The sequence below is a fragment of the Mastigoproctus giganteus genome, chromosome 10 (assembly GCF_048544385.1).
Source record: "Mastigoproctus giganteus isolate SK-2022 chromosome 10, ASM4854438v1, whole genome shotgun sequence".
Lineage (NCBI taxonomy): Eukaryota > Metazoa > Arthropoda > Arachnida > Uropygi > Thelyphonidae > Mastigoproctus > Mastigoproctus giganteus.
In genome coordinates, this window is record NC_143584.1 from 16,520,990 (window position 1) to 16,538,210 (window position 17,221).

General features: G+C 37.4%; 1 protein-coding gene across 1 annotated transcript in view; it reads right to left on the reverse strand.

The window, feature by feature from the left end:
• Positions 1–17,221, reverse strand: part of Nup44A (nuclear pore complex protein Nup44A) — an 83,516-nt gene that overhangs the window by 10,349 nt on the left and 55,946 nt on the right. The window contains exon 8 of the mRNA XM_090383897.1: positions 5,186–5,264. Coding sequence (XP_090240023.1) covers positions 5,186–5,264 — 79 coding nt within the window. The remainder of the gene's footprint in view (positions 1–5,185; positions 5,265–17,221) is intronic.

Consider the following 17,221-nt stretch of genomic DNA (forward strand, 5'->3'; position numbering starts at 1 on the left):
CATCATTTAAACATAATTTAAACTTTTACTATGTTTAAATTACATATCTATAGATTTATAAAGTTGTAAAGCTCCTTTTGAATTACCCCATATTTTTTGCGGCAACATATAGATTTGAACATGAAGCATATATACATATCGCCAAGCACAATACACTACTTCAGGACTAGAGCTAGTCCCTTTTCGGGTTTCCTTTTCTTACTGACTTTGCTGAACTATTTTTAGTTTCTATGAAATCTTTCCAGAGTATTTTTTTGATGATATGACGGCTAACAGTGCGAAAAAGACTAAATTTTGACTTTGAGTTAACTTACTGTTTAATGAGTTAACAAGATTTTACTATTACTACAATAGAAAGAAAATTATATACATTTTACAAGGGATGATCAGAAATTAAGATTACATTGTCCATATTTTTTTAAAATATATTAAGATGTTATAGATGTATTTGTTGTTTACTCAGACAAAACTTCAACATGTATGACAATAACAGAAACTTGGTTCTGTAAAGAACTTTGTGGAGTTATTCATTTTTGTGAACAAAGCATATTTCAGAAGTAGAAATTCATCGCCAAATTGTTGAGGTTTATGGTGAAATGTCAACATCACACCAGCACATAAATAAATGTTATAGCATAAGGCGTTTCACCAATTGATGTTACACGCAAAAGCAGCCCAAGCATAAGAACTGAGATGAATATGGCATGAAATGATGAAATCACAGACAATAAAAGGTGAAGGTAAAAGACCCTCTGGGTGGCAGTGATCAAAGTGTGCTAATGTAGGATTTACTTAAAGACATAATTACTGTCAAGGGTAAAGGGAAGGGCTTTTGCTTTTGTAAGGGTGATTACAGTGATCACAGACAGTTTTTTAAATTCTATGCAATGAGAACAACTGATGATGCTGCCAACAGCAAATTCTAAATGTGAAGCATTCAAGGGAAATAATCATAGAAGACAGTAGATTTTTTATACCAACTAAGAAATACTGTTCCAGGCTAAACTTAAATGGATGTCAGTTGAAGTGATGAGACCTATGATAGAGAAGAAAAAAGGCATGTGAGGCATATAAATTATCAGTTGATACAGAAACCTATGGTAGATAGGTTTGTACTAGTCTGTAATCAAGTCACAAAGGAGGGCAGGCTGTTTTGTTTGTTTTGTTATTTGGTTTTTAGGAGCATTAGCAACTAAGGCCATATTGCTCCGGGATATGCAGTGGTCATTCCCTGACCTTTCCACATCCTCCGTATTTGGTGGTGACAGGCTAGAACCCTGGTCTAATCAAGAAGCATGTGCTACGCACTGCTGCTCCTTCCCACCTGGCTACGGAGGCACCTGGGGGGTAGGCAAGCTAAGGCAATGAATGCCAAAAAAAGCAGCAAAGACTAATTACATTAACAGTGGAAGGAAGGAAGGAATTGAATAATACTGGTCCACTCAATATCAATGGTTTAACTGTTGATGATCCTGTTCAAGTTGCTAGCAGGATGGATACGTATTTTTCATCTACCCTCACACTTGAGTTCTTTAGGGAGGGAAATGACAGAAGGTCATAAAAATCTAACAAGGAGCTAAATGATTTTGTGGGAACTAAGAGGAAAGTGGAAGAAAAACTGTTGAAGCTTAACATAAAAAAGGTGCCTAGGGTGGTGTGATCTATCCAATTATATTAAGGAAGATAGCAAAGGAGGTAAGCAAACCCACAGCATAATTGTGACAGCATCTATGGATTCAGTGTTAGCCCCTATAGACTGGAGATGTGCAAATGTATTCCAATTCAAAGGGTGACACAAGTAATTACAGACCTTTTGGTTTAACTTCTGTTCCGGGGAAAATAATGGTGTCACTGGTTAAAGAAATAATGCAGAGCCATCTAGGTTCTGCATTATTTCTCATTCAGAAATGCAATTATACTGCAGTCACACCATGCATTTGTTAAAGGTGACCTTGTCTGACCAATCTGATTGGATACTATGATGCAGTAACATAAGAACTGGATGCAAAAAAATAATTTTGATATCACATACTTGATTTCAGGAAAGCTGATACTGTTGTATATAAAAAACTGCTAATATTTGAAGTAATGCAATAGCAGCTATCTCGTTGTGAAGGCAACCACAATATGAGATACAATTAAAACGATGCCCTCTACGCTACATACGTAGCTCAAGTTTATGGGTTAACTATGGTGTATTTACACCGATACTATATAGTTAATTAACAAAACCCATAAGGATTATGCCTTGTGCATTTCGATAGTTGAGTGGGAGAAGATAGAGTGGTTATTAATGGGTGATCTTGTCTGATCAATCTGATTGGATATTATGATACAATAACAAAGGAACAGGATGTAAAAAATAATTTTGATATCATATACTTGATTTAACAAAAGCTTCCGATACTATTGCACATAAAAGATTGCTATATAATATCAGTGTAGATACACCATAGTTTACCCAGAAATTTGAACTACGTATGTAGTGTAAAAGGCATCGTTTTAATTGTATCTCATATTCTGGTTGCCTTCACAACGAGATAGCTGGTATTGCACTACTTCAGATAAATAACGCTTCTCTAGTAGAGAAAATTGCTGTTATTTATTTTCAGAGGATACCACCACCCAGACGATTGTTTCAAAGCTACTCGGCTTCATCATCAGTGAGTGGGAAGGTACCCTGGTAATGCAACATGCCATCACAGTTGCAAAGTTATTTCCACAATATGAGAGATGCCAAATGGTGTATAAATAGTAAAGTATTAGAAAATGAAATGCACAAGGCATAATTTCGTATTGGTTTAGGTAATTAACTATATAATATCGGTGTAGATACACCATAGTTTACCCATAAATTTGAACTACGTATGTAGGGTATGAAGGCAACCACAATATGAAATACAATTAAAACAATGCCTCTACATACGTAATTCAAATTTATGGGTAGATTATGGTGTATCTACACTGATATTATATAGTTAATTACCTAAACCCATACGAAATTATGCCTTGTGCATTTCATTTTCTAATTAAAGATTGCTGTACCAACTGAAGCAGTGTGGCATTATGGGCAAGTTACTGCTATGTAAAGGGATGGTTCAGTGTGAGAGGACACAAAGTGATTATTAATGGTTGTTTTATTTGGTTTTTAGGAGCATTAGCAACTAAGGCCATATTGCTCCGGAGATATGCGGTGGTCATTCCCTGACCTTTCCGCTTCCTCCGTATTTGGTGGTGATGGGCTCAAACCCCGGTCTAATCAAGAAGCGTGTGCTACGCGCTGCTGCTCCTTCCCACCTGGCTAAGGAGGCGCCATTATTAATGGACACTGATCTTCATGGGCTAATGTTGCTATTAGAGTCCCTCAGAATTCAGTGCTGGGCCCAGTTTTCTTCTTCTTTTTTTGTTTATTAATGATGCTGATGAAGGTATATCACATTTAATGTCTAAGTGTTCAGACAACACAAAGGTCACCAGTGTGGTTAATGACAGTAATCAGTGTATGCTACTGCAACAAGATCTAAAGAAATTAGGCAAGATGGGCTGAGAAATAGCAGCTGAAGTTTAACATTGACAAATAGTAATTGTGTAGTCAGATCTGAAATTCTCTGAGCAATGCAGACAAGCTGCCATGACAGCTCATAGGGCTTTGTCTATGATATACAGAAACTTTGCTATCAGGGATAACAAAGTAATTATCCCATTATGTAAGGCAATGGTTATGCTGCACCTTGAGTACTGCATGCAGGTCTGGATGCCTCATTTCAGGATGTACATCTGCTAGAAGAGGTGTAGAGAAGAGAGCAACAAGACTGGTGAAGGAGATGAAAGGGTGGTCTTATCAAGACAGGCTCCATTTCTATAAATTGCAGCATCTGGAGACTAGGCACCTGCAAGGTGATCTAACTGAGGCTTTGAATGGATTGAGCAAGGTCAGTGCTGATGGCATTCTTCCTCTTGCTCAGTCTATGTTCCTCTATTTATGTCCCTCTCATGAGGGACATAAATTCAAATTAAGGAAGGGTGGTTGCAGGGCAGATGTGCAGAGGTTTGCCCTCAGTCACGTGCGTAGTTTGTTGAAACAAATGTCCATCTGCTGTTGTGAAGTGGGTAGTTTGAATAAATTTAAGGAAGAACCAGACAAATTATAGGAGAGACAGGTGATGTGGGAAATTTGAGGGGGGGGGCCTGTTTATAAGGTTGCTTTCTTGCATCATATATCATTACTTCTAATAATAATAAAAGTAGTGTACACTATGATCACAAACTGAATATGTAACATGAAGTTGTGTCCTATATTGCCCATACATAGTATTCTGAATGTAAGATCTGTAACTGATGGGTTCCTAGAATATTAACTGAAATATGAAACAGAATGTATGGTGGCTTTCCTTACACTCTTGCAGTGATATGTGTAGGAAGGAAACAATTTTCTACATAATACTGGTAACAAAAAGCAGCAGCAGCAGCATCACTTCATCCAGCCATGAAAAAAGATCTCATTCCATTGCTGAATACTCATTATCCACTAACTTGCCACTAGTATAAAAAAATAAAATAAATAAAGTGTAAGTTAAGTCAGAAAATTTATGGCAATAGTATCAGTGCACGTGCAACACTAGGAAGTAATTAGTAAGTGCAAATTGGATTGTTATGTTCATATTCTTCAAAGCGCCAGTTCTCGTGCAACCCATCAGATGCAAGAGCTTGGGAAATTCTGTGTAGAATAACCTGAAACACTGAACGTATAGTCATGAACTCATTTCATCTGATTTTTATTTGTTTCTGCATTTAAAAACCACCTTTCTCTGAATTGATCTGAAGGTATTCGGTGAGCAGTTTAAAACATATGCACAAAGTCTGGGTTTTTTTAGCAATGGCACGAACAATTTTTTTAAACAATGGAACACGTGTCTCAAGCATTTTAACAAATAAATGAAAAAACAGCAACATAAAGGTGGTAGTTTCCGATGGAAACTATATTTTCAAATTTAAATAAAGATTCTCTGAATATAACAGCCTCTGTATCATTACTTTCCAATCAGTCCCTTATAAAGCTTAAAGTAAAACTGATCAGAAAAAGTTTAATAACTAATATTCATAACTGGACATACTACAAAGTGCTAATGATTGGATGTTATGACCAAGTTGTGCAACCTCAAATTTAACAACAGTTATGACATACCTTTCCATAACCGCACACATCCATCATCCCCAGATGAAGCCAGAATTGTTCCAGTAATATTCCAGCTTACTCGCCATACCTAATATCAAAAGGACAATACTGGTTAAAAGCAATACTAGTTTTCACATAAAGCTTAAGATAAAATGACGATCGCGGATATAAAATTGCTGACACTAGGCAATGCATGTTTTATAAAATGGCTAAGAGATTATTTTATTTTCCATTAGTTCTTGAAATGGTCAAACTTGTCAAGAACTAATGGTAATATGTCATCTGCATATTTTATTAACAAAACAAATACTGACCATAATTATAACATCTTCTGTAAAATGGTGATGTTATTTATATTAAACAGAGATTCATTTTAGGAAATCGTTAATATGGCTTCAAAAATATTCAGTTTTATAAATTTATAATTTATTATTCTAGGCTACTGTGCACGTGACCGAATTTTAATACCCATGTACTGTCATCATTATCTGTTATGTCTGGCCGCTAAATACAAAGACAAGAGACCTTTCGATTTACTAATTTATTTCATAGGTCATATAAGCTTTTGCTATGAGGGTAGGCTGATAAGTTTTTCTTGTGGATTCATAACTAAGTAAACAATTGAGATATTCTTAAAATTCAAAAAACAAATGAATCTTCAGAATGTCCTCTACACATGCACAACACTGACACTTGGTAGCATAACCAAACTCAGTCAGCAGCCATCAGAATGAGTGCTAGTGCAGTAGATATATCAATGCACTTAAAACAGCATGCCGTTATTGAATTCTTAACCACAGAAAAGGTCATTCCTGCTGAAATTTATTGGCAAATGAAAGCTATTTATGGAACCATGTGCGCACCGATGTACAGTGCGTACATAGGTGGGCAAAGAAATGTGGAGATAGTGAACCGGGAGTAGCTGATTTTAATAATAAAACTTACATTGGAAGACCAATAGCAGTATCCATAAAACACACAAACAAATTGTGAATGACATGATTCAAAGTGATAATTACATAACCCAAGGTTACATTGCTGCTGAGCTGAATATCTCAAAAGAATGGGTAGGCCACAGTACTGGAATTCTTGGTTGTCAAAAAATTTGTGTCACATGGGTTCCTCAAAATGTTGACTGTGGAGATGAAGGCCAAAAGACTTCAGGTTTGTTAGCAATTGTTGACCAGGTATCTCAATGAAGGGAATGGTTTTCTGTATGGAATCATTACAGGAGATTAGAAATGGATCCACCATTTTGATCCCAAAGAGAGATGAGGCAATTCCATGGGATATCATCACAACAACTCCCCATGACCAAAAAAAGTTTTAAGATACTAGCATCTGCCCACAAGATTATGGTTACCATGTTTTGGAACACACATGTGGGGGGGAGATCAATTCACAGTGGTACATCAAGGCACTATAGAACCTGAGGAAGAGAGTAGTTCTAGAGCAGGAGTGGCCAACTTAATTTGTGATGCGATCTACTTTTTTCCTTCAAAATGTGCCGCAATCTACCATCTCAAAAATTTCATTGCACAAGGTGCACAAATCGAGGGATGACTGTATATTTAAAATCCGTCGTGATTGACCAAAATTAAATCCACGATCGACTCGTTGGCCACCCCTGTTCTAGAGCATGGCAACACTGAACCAATCACACTCTATCCCAACATGCAGCCACACATTTTTCAACCAACATACCAGGCATCGGAAGAAAAGTTCTTTGTTCTTCCCCACCCATCCTACAGTCCTGATCTCGCACCTTGCGATTTCCACTTCTTTCCAGTCATGAAGCAGAACTTGAAAGGCAACTATTATGAAGATTATGATGCAGTGAATCAAAAACAGAGCCTTGGAATTTCTCGTTGACGGAATGAACAAAAATGGAAAAATATTGGGATAAGTGTACTGCAGCAGGGGGGATTATACTGAAAAATAAAATATCAACTGAAATAGGATAATCTGGAGATTCATTTATTTTATTTTTTTTTTATTTTAAAAATATCTAAGCTGTTTACTGAGTTATCAGTCAACAGGCAAAACTTATCGGCCTACCCTCAAATATTAAATACTCAAAAGTTTTAAACTTCTTTGTATGAAATGTTAACTCACAGAGTACTGCTTCATTATATTCATTATTAATAAGTTGTCAGTTTTCTGCTATATTCAGATTAATTTCAACACTATCCTTCCATATGAATGTATTTTTGAAACTACAGCAAGTATTTTTGTTTGCAAGGAAACCAGCATTTTCTTTGTGCAAGCAAAAATCTAAAAGAAAGGGGGATTAATTAGCATTTTAAATTAACCAAAATTAAAAGGAACAGAAAAATAATATCCACCCTCACCAGACAAACACTCCACAGAACTCTGCTCTAATGGTGCAACTTCTGCCTGTAATCCAAGCCGCAGACAGGACATCTGATCTACACACTTATAAATTCCCTTTGGAATTTACTGGTGTTGGTGCTCTCTAAGGAAATCATACCTACTATCCCCCTTATCCTTCTTTGTTTTTAATTTATTAATTTTGGAGAAATCTGCACTTGCCAGTGAATTTCCTTCTGTGGTGTCTGATTAGAGGCAGTAAGATCAGTAAGCCTTGAAACAGACTGAAGCAGTCTTGTGTTTTAAAAAAATAACAAAATGTCCTTTATGCATTGCAATTTGTTTAAAAATATTGCACCTTAAGGATACTTGTAGATACTATAATTTTTATTTTGAAAATTAAGTAAAACCACAAACACAGGAATTCTCAAATTACTAATTTATATCTGTGTTGTTTGTCATGCATATTATTTCTGCTATTGAAAGAACCTTCCAAGGTTAGGAACATGGTACATCTCAGCTCTATTAAACAGACTAAAACTGACCAGATTGAGTCCAGAATTTTTTAAAATTTTAGTACTACCATTATATACAATAAAATTATAAAATATATATATATATTGTGCAATTAAAACTGAATAAATAAAATAAAAATTATATACATTTAAAATATTAAAATTTAAAAGACTATAATACAATGGCATGGAAGCATTCAACAATGTATATAGCAGGGGTCATCAACCTTTTAATTCCTACCGCCCACTTTTGTATATTTGTTGATGGTAAAATTTCCTTACTGCCCACCAGTTCCGCAGTAACTCAATTTAGCCTCTCATCCACGAGTATACTTCGAGAAGTGTCCGGTGAATTATTATCTATATTCAAAGTTCAGAGATGGAATTCAAAAGTAAATTGCAAAAGCATATTTTAAAAAGTCAAACTCGAAGTTGTTAGCAATGTATTTAATATATGGAGGAAGAACAAAATTTGTAACAACAGACAAAAATCCCCACCGCCCACCATGAAAGCTTTAATCGTCCACTAGTGGGTGGTTGGGACCAGGTTGACGACCCTGGTATACAGTCTTCATTATGGATCTAATAAAAAAAATACTTATGATATTGTTTGCGAGTGTAAACCAGTGTTTCTCAACCTTTTCGTTGTTGCAGGATACTTCTAAAGATGCTAAAATTTTGCGGCACACTACAATCACTATTATGCTCATATAAATTATATACAGTTATACATATATTCACAAACTGAAAGTTACTTCTGTTGGGTATATTTAATAATACACTATTATTTGTTTTAAATGCTTTTAATGTCACATTTTTGAACATACATGAAATTTAAAAGAATATATATAAAAAAGTTAACAATTATATAAAAACAAAAAATATACAATTATAACATTTTAATCAGTGAGAGGGTTGGGTTTGATAGGAGGCACACAGTTTTTTAATACAAGGATTTATTGTGGATAGGCTTACTCTCAGCTCCTCTTCTACTGACTTTGGTCTCTCTTTCTCTTTTTTCATTTAATTTCATTTAAAGCAGAAAACCCTGTTTTGCGGAGGAAGCAGAAAATGGCAATGAAATTCTAATTGCCTTTTCCGAAATTCGTGAAAATATTTTGAATTTTGATCCAAAATTTTGCTAATATTTACGTTATTAAAGTGAATTTCCAGCAACTGGTCGCTACAGATCTCAGCCAATTCTTCTTCCTCCTGCAAATTAAGTTCTAACATAGGAAGTTTTCTTGCTGAAAATGGGTCTCTTATCCACAAATATTTTTTGGTATCAAGGGAGGAAGTAATGCTCAATTTTTGTCTTTAACAGCTCTAATGTTTCACTTATTACATTAATTATTTTATTAAAAGATGAAATACACAAGGCATAATTTCTTATGGGTTTGGTTTGTTGTTGTTATTTGGTTTTAAGGAGCATTAGGAACTAAGGCCATATTGCTGCGGGATATGCAGTGGTCATTCCCTGACCTTTCTGCTTCCTCCGTATTTGGTGGTGACGGGCTCAAACCCCGGTCTAATCAAGAAGCGTGTGCTACGGGCTGCTGCTCCTTCCCACCTGGCTACAGAGACGCTATGGGTTTGGTAATTAACTATATAATAATGGTGTAGATACACCATAGTTTACCCATAAATTTGAACTATGTATGTAGTGTGATAGTCTGAAAAGCATCATTTTAATTGTATCTCATATTTTAGGTGCCTTCACAATGAGATAGTTGGTACTGCACTACTTCAAATAAATAATGCTTCTCTAGTAGAGAAGACTACTGTTATTTATTTTAAATGGATACCACCACCCAGATGACTGTTTCAAAACTATTTGGCTTCATCATCAATGAGTGGGCAGGTACCCTGGTAATGCAACATGCCATCACAGTTGAAGTTATTTCCACAATATTAGAGATGCCAAATGGTGTATAAATAATAATGTATCAAAAGATGAAATGCACAAGGCATAATTTCCAATTGGTTTGGTAATTAGCTATATAATAATGGTGTAGAAACACCATAGTTTACCCATAAATTTGAATTCCATCAGTAGTGTAGAAGGCATCATTTTAATTGTATCTTATATTGTGGGTGCCTTCACAACCAAATAGCTGGTATTGCACTACTTCAAATAACGCTTCTCTAGTAGAGAAGAGTACTGCTATTTATTTTCAATGGATACCGCCACCCACAATATGAGATACAATTAAAACGATGCCTTTCACATTACGTACGTAGTTCAAATTTATGAGTAAACTATGGTGTATCTACACCTTTATTATATAGTTAATTACCAAATCCATAAGAAATTATGCCTTGTGCAGTTCATCTTTTAATAGATTATTATTTATACACCATTTGGCATCTCCCATACTGCGGAAATAACTTCACAACTGTGATGGCATGTTGCATTACCAGGGTACATGCACACTCACTAACAATGAAGCCAAAGAGCTTTTAAATGATCGTCTGGGTGGTGGTATCCACTGAAAATAAATAACAGTAGTCTTCTTTACTAGAGAAGCGTTTTCTTTTTTTTTATGTAAACCCCAAACACGAGAGGTATTAGAACCTATAGTACTTAGTACAGTGCTTCGGTTGGAGGTTGAGAAGACGAAAGAAGATATTTGTTGACATTGGACTTGAACTTCTGTAGACTGTAACTTTCAGGAAATACGTATGAAGGAAGGTTGTTCCAGAAAACGGCAGTTGAATGAATAAACGAGGAAGATGAAAAGTTGGTTCTGTGAGTTTGAAGTTGGACAGTAATTGTATGTTGGCTGGCGGCGGCACGTGTTCGGACTGTTTTGAAAGAGAGAGCGGGAATAACAGAAGCAAATTCAGAAGAACAGTGCCCTTGGAAGTATCTGTAGAAAAGGCATGCAGCAGAAACAGTACATCTATGAGACAGCGAGTGGAGAGACTCTATTAGAGATGAATCATTAATTAACCTAACTGCCTGAATGGAATCATTCTTCTGAATGGAATCAAGAAGCCTGAGAGAGGTTTTGGGGGCACCACCCCAGATGTGGAAACAATATTCCATGGCAGGGCGGATTTGCAATTTATACAGAGTGAGCAGCTATTTGGAAGAAAAGTAACGCTGAGAGCAAAAGAGAAAACCAAGTTTTTTAGATGCAGAGGAAGCAATATTTGTAATGTGCTTGTGACAAGAGAGATTAGACGTCAGGGTAATCCCCGAGAGACATATATATCATTTTGCCGAGAAATCAGAGTGTCACTAAAGATAAGCATAGGAGCAAAAGAATCCTTTTTGCGAGATATGAGACAAGACTGAGTTTTAGAAGGGTTGAAATCAACTAAGTTGTCTTTGCCCTACTGGAGAATTACCTGGAGATCGGCATTTAAGGAAATGGTAGCAGATTTTAGAGAAGTTGAAGCTGATTGAGCAGGACAAGGTTTCTCAAAATGGAAAGTGGAATGCAATGTGCTATGATCGGCAAAACTATGGATAGGATTTCCAGTCAACGGAAGAAGGTCATTAATATACAAGAGGAAAAGAGTGGGGGAAAGAACTGAACCTTGGGGGACACCAGCATTAGTGGAGAAGTTAGAAGACAGAGAGCCATCTACCATCACCCTCAGTGAGCGATCAGAGAGAAAACTGGATAACCAATTACTAAAAACAGTTGGTAAACCATAAGATGGAAGCCTGTTTAGAAGACCTTCATGCCAAACACGATCGAAAGCCTTTGAGATGTCAAGAGCAACTACTTGTGTTTCACTGAACCTTTCCATTGAATTAGTCCATAAATGGGTAACATAAGCCAGAATATCACCAGTGGATCGACACTGACGGAATCCATACTGGCGATCGTTGATCAGACGGTTTCTAGGTAGTTTAAGAGTTGGCGGATAACTGATTTCTCCATTACTTTAGAAAGAGTAGAAGTAATTGCAATGGGACAATAATTGGATGGGAGAGATTTGTCATCCTTTTTAGGAACTGGCTGGATATGAGCAAATTTCCAAACAGAAAGAAAAACACCTTTGGAATAACAAAGTGAAAAAGGTGGCAAAGAATAGGAGTAAGTTCAGGAGCACAGGTTTTGAGAACAAGTCGAGAAATACCATCGGGACCTGGAGCTTTCTTAGCATCAAGATTCGTCCAAATCCTTCTGACATCCTTTTGACGGAAGACCACAGGAGGCACTGAATGGATCGTGTTGGGAATGGTGGGAGGTGTTTTACCAAGATCATTAATACATGAGTTGGAAGAAAAATGGGATGCTAGCAGGTCAGCTTTATCCTTGGCTGAAGTGACAACAGAACCATCTGGTTTGGACTGAGGTGGGAGCAGAGATGGGCAAAAGTTGCGGCCAATAACTTTGGCAAGAGACCAGAATGCTCGGCTACCATTAGGGCAAGAAGCAAGTTTTCTATTCATAGCCTGCTCAAACTCTAGTTTGGACTGATTAATAACTGCTTTCCAATTGTTGCGAGCTTTGGTGTACGCAGAAAATGAAACTGAAGAATTAGAAACAAGCGAATTACGATATTCAACATTCTTCTCTTGAATAGCCTTAGCAGCACATTTATTGGAAAACCAAGGTTTAGATAAAGGACGAGATTTTAAAGTGGAGTGTGGGATAAAGGATTCCATTCCTGCAAGAATAATTTCACTGACATGATCTGAGCAAACGTTGACATCAGAAGTTTTGAAACAGTAATCCGACCAAGGAAAAGAAGAAAAGACATGTCGCAGGTCATCCCATTTTGCATTCTTGTAATGCCAAATGGCTATTCCCAACACGAGGTTCGGAATAGCCATGAGATAAAGGTTCCATTGGAGAAGAGACAATCACCAAGTTGTGATCTGAAGTGCCTAAAGGACCTCTCAGTTCGACCATTTACTTAGAAGGGTTGTTTGTGAGAAAAAGATCAAGCGTATTGGCTGTATGATTAGGATTGTCCGGTATTCTTGTAGGTAAATGAACAATCTGTGCAAGGTCATTAGTAATTGCAAAAAGCCTCAGCATCTCGACCAGCTGGGTGGTGTGACTAGAAAACGGAAGCCAGCTGGAGTTGTGAACATTAAAATCACCAAGGAAAATTACCTCATTGTTAGGAAAGTTCGACTGCAGAAAATCAAGTTGCAAAGAGAGGAAGCCAAAGAGCTCCAAGTGATTGGTGGAGTTGGGAGAACGGTAGAGACAACATATGAATTTGACACAATGAGGTAGAGAGATTTTAAGCCAAAGAATATCAAAATGAGGAGATTTCAAATTGCCAAGTCTCTGACAAGGAATATCAGAACGGACATATGCACAATTACCACCTTTGAGATGAAAGGAATCATACCGTGAATAATTTGGGCATCTGAGATGAGCAGTAGTTGAATCAACCGATAACTGAGATTCTGCATAAAAAGTACATGGGGTTTGATAGACTGAAAGTGGAAATGGACATAGTTAGATTAGAATTGAGACCATGTATATTTGTGAAATGAATTAGGAAGTGCTTGGGAGGTTTAGATTTTTTTGCAGATAAGCTTATTCTATTAGTTTGACAATTCATGGTGTATTCAATAGTAAGAAAAAGTGGGTAAGACATGCTGTATGAAGTAATGAAATTTTTGGACATGGCGCACACATGGTAAGAATATACCCAGATCCTTGACATAACGTGCCCTCGACAATGCTCCCCGTATTAGAGAAGAACTCGGATTCCCTCCAGTCACTATCTGGCAGAGTAGAGGTAGAAACATTATACACTAGCTGATCCGGAAGCCTCCTAGAGAGTTACCAATTGGGTCGGTCCGGTGTACTAACTAACGGCCAGCCTGCGAACACCATTTTAAAGTTGTACCCTCGAAATGTAAGGAATATTGGATCTCGCCATGATGTTCATCATAACCTCAAAAGTCATCAATCATACTGGAAGAGTTGACCGGAACTTAGCTCTAGAAACTAAACATGGGTTCCACCACTTCAAGCCTCCAATAAGCAAAGTGGTGGTATTTCACCGGTTGATGAGAGTCATCTACCACCTATTACTGCCTGGTAACATAGAGGGGCGGCGTTCCTCCATGTGGTGTGGGCGCCACATCTTGACCCCTGCTTACGTTGGTTCACACCTGGGTGGTTATACACCATACTTGTGCATGGAGGTTATACCCAGGATTACTAACAGTCCCACCATCCTGAAGGTGCAAGCAGAGGGTTTGGCTGTCACAGACCGTCCGGACTTCGCCGAAATTTGGTCCACTTGACTTGAGTGTCACCCGAATTTCAGTTCCATCAGCGTTTTAGACTCCCAGGTAGCAAGTACAGCTTGTCTGGCATATCTGAGAGAATGTCTGTGACAACCTCAAGGGACAATTTATTTGAAGTAGTGCAATACCAGCTATCTCGTTGTGAAGGCACCCACAATATGAGATACAATTAAAACAATGCCTTTCACACTACATACGTAGTACAAATTTATGGGTAAACTATAGTGCATCTACACCATTATTATATAATTAATTATTTTAGTAGAACTTGTTTGGGCAGTGAAGAGAAACATTTCTAAATTTTTTTTTTCATTTACATATTTTTTCCATATAATCAACTTTTCTTTAAAGGCAAACAATTTATCAGTAGAAGTGAGTAAATTTTCCTCTGAGCTTTGTATATTGATATTTAATTTATTTAGCTGCGTGAATAAATCTGCACGAAAAGCTAATTTACAGCAACAAATTTCATCACTCAAATAATCAAAAAATTCTGACTGCTTCAGTGAAAAAAAATATGAGCATTTCCTCACACAACTCGTTCATATTCATAATTCATTTCACAAATATACGTGGTCTCAATTCTAATCTCACCAATGTCCATTTCCACTTGCAGTCTGCCAAACCATGTACTTTTTCTGACAGAATCTCAGTTATCGGTTGATTCAACTACTGCTCATCTCAGATGCCCAAACTATTCGCTGTACGATTCCTCAAAGGTGGTACTTGTGCATATGGCCGTTCCGATATTCCCTGCCAGAGACTTGACAATTTGGAATCTCCTCTCTTTGATCTTCTCTAGCTTAAAATCTCTCTACTTCAGTGTGTCAAATTCATATGTTGTCTCTACCGTTCTCCCAACTCCACTAATCACTTGGAGCTCTTTAACTTCCTCTCTTTGCAACTCAACTTTCTCCAGTCCAACTTTACTAACAGTGAGGTAATTTTTCTTGGTGATTTTAATGTTCACAACTCCAGCTGGCTTCCGTTTTCTAGTCACACCGACCCAGCTGGTCGAGATGCTGAGGCTTTTGCAATTACTAATGATCTTGCACAGATTGTTCATTTACCTACAAGAATACCGGACAATCCTACTCGTACAGCCAACATGCTTGATCTTTTTCTCACAAACAACCCTTCTAAGTACACGGTCGAAGTGAGAGGTCCTTTAGGCACTTCAGATCACAACAGTGACTGTCTGTTCTCCAATGGAGCCTTTATCTCATGGCTATTCCCAACCTCGTGTTGTTTGGCATTACAAGAATGCAAAATGGGATGACCTGCAAGATTTCTTTTCTTCTTTTCCTTGGTCGGATTACTGTTTCAAAACCTCTGATGTCAACGTTTGCTCAGATCATGTCAGTGAAATTATTCTTGTAGAAATAGAATCCTTTATTCCACATACTACACTTTAAAATCTCATCCTTTATCTAAACCTTGGTTTTCCAATAAATGTGCTACGGCTGTTCAAGAGAACAACGTTGCATATTGTAACTGGCTTGTTTCTAATTCTTCAGTTTCATTTTCTGCCTACACCAAAGCTCGCAACAATTGTAAAGCAGTTATTAATCAGTCCAAACTAGAGTTTGAGCAGGCTATGAATAGAAAACTTGCTTCTTGCCCTAATGGTAGCCGAGCATTCTGGTCTCTTGCCAAAGTTATTGGCCGCAACTTTTGCCCATCTCTGCTCCCACCTCAGTCCAAACCAGATGGTTCTGTTGTCACTTCAGCCAAGGATAAAGCTGACCTGCTAGCATCCCATTTTTCTTCCAACTCATGTATTAATGATCTTGGTAAAACACCTCCCATCATTCCCAACACGATCCATTCAATGCCTCCTGTGGTCTTCCATCAAAAGGATGTCAGAAGGATTTTGATGAATCTTGATGCTAAGAAAGCTCCAGGTACTGATGGAATTTCTCCACTTGTTCTCAAAACCTGTGCTCCTGAACTTACTCCTATTCTTTGCCACCTTTTTTCACCTTCTTATTCCAAAGGTGTTTTTCCTTCTGCTTGGAAATTTGCTCACATACAGCCAGTTCCTAAAAAGGGTGACAAATTCCTCCCATCCAATTATCATCCCATTCCAATTACTTCTACGCTTTCTAAAGTAATGGAGAAATCAATGAACCGCCAACACTTAAACTACCTAGAAACCTTCCATCTGATTAACGATCGCCAGTATGGATTCCGTCAGTGTCGATCCACTGGTGATATTCTGGCTTATGATACCCATTTATAGACTAATTCAATGGAAAGGTTCGGTGAAAAACAAGTAGTTGCTCTTGACATCTCAAAGGCTTTCGATCGTGTTTGGCATGAAGGTCTTCTAAACAAGCTTCCATCTTATGGTTTACCAACTGTTTTTAGTAATTGGTTATCCAGTTTTCTCTCTGATCGCTCACTGAGGGTGATGGTAGATGGCTCTCTGTCTTCTAACTTCTCCACTAATGCTGGTGTCCCCCACTCTTTTCCTCTTGTATATTAATGACCTTCTTCCATTGACTGGAAATCCTATCCATAGTTTTGCCGATGATAGCACATTGCATTCCACTTTCCATTTTGAGAAACCTTGTCCTGCTCAATCAGCTTCAACTTCTCGAAAATCTGCTACTTCTCGAAAATCTGCTACCAATTCCTTAAATGCCGATCTCCAGGTAATTCTCCAGTGGGGCAAAGACAACTTAATTGATTTCAACCCTTCTAAAACTCAGTCTTGTCTCATATCTCGCAAAAAGGATTCTTTTGCTCCTATGCTTATCTTTAGTGACACTCTGATTTCTCGGCAAAATGATATATATGTCTCTCGGGGATTACCCTGACGTCTAATCTCTCTTGTCACAAGCACATTACAAATATTGCTTCCTCTGCATCTAAAAAACTTGGTTTTCTCTTTTGCTCTCGGCGTTACTTTTCGTCCAAACAAACTGCTCACTCTGTATAAATTGCAAATCTGCCCTA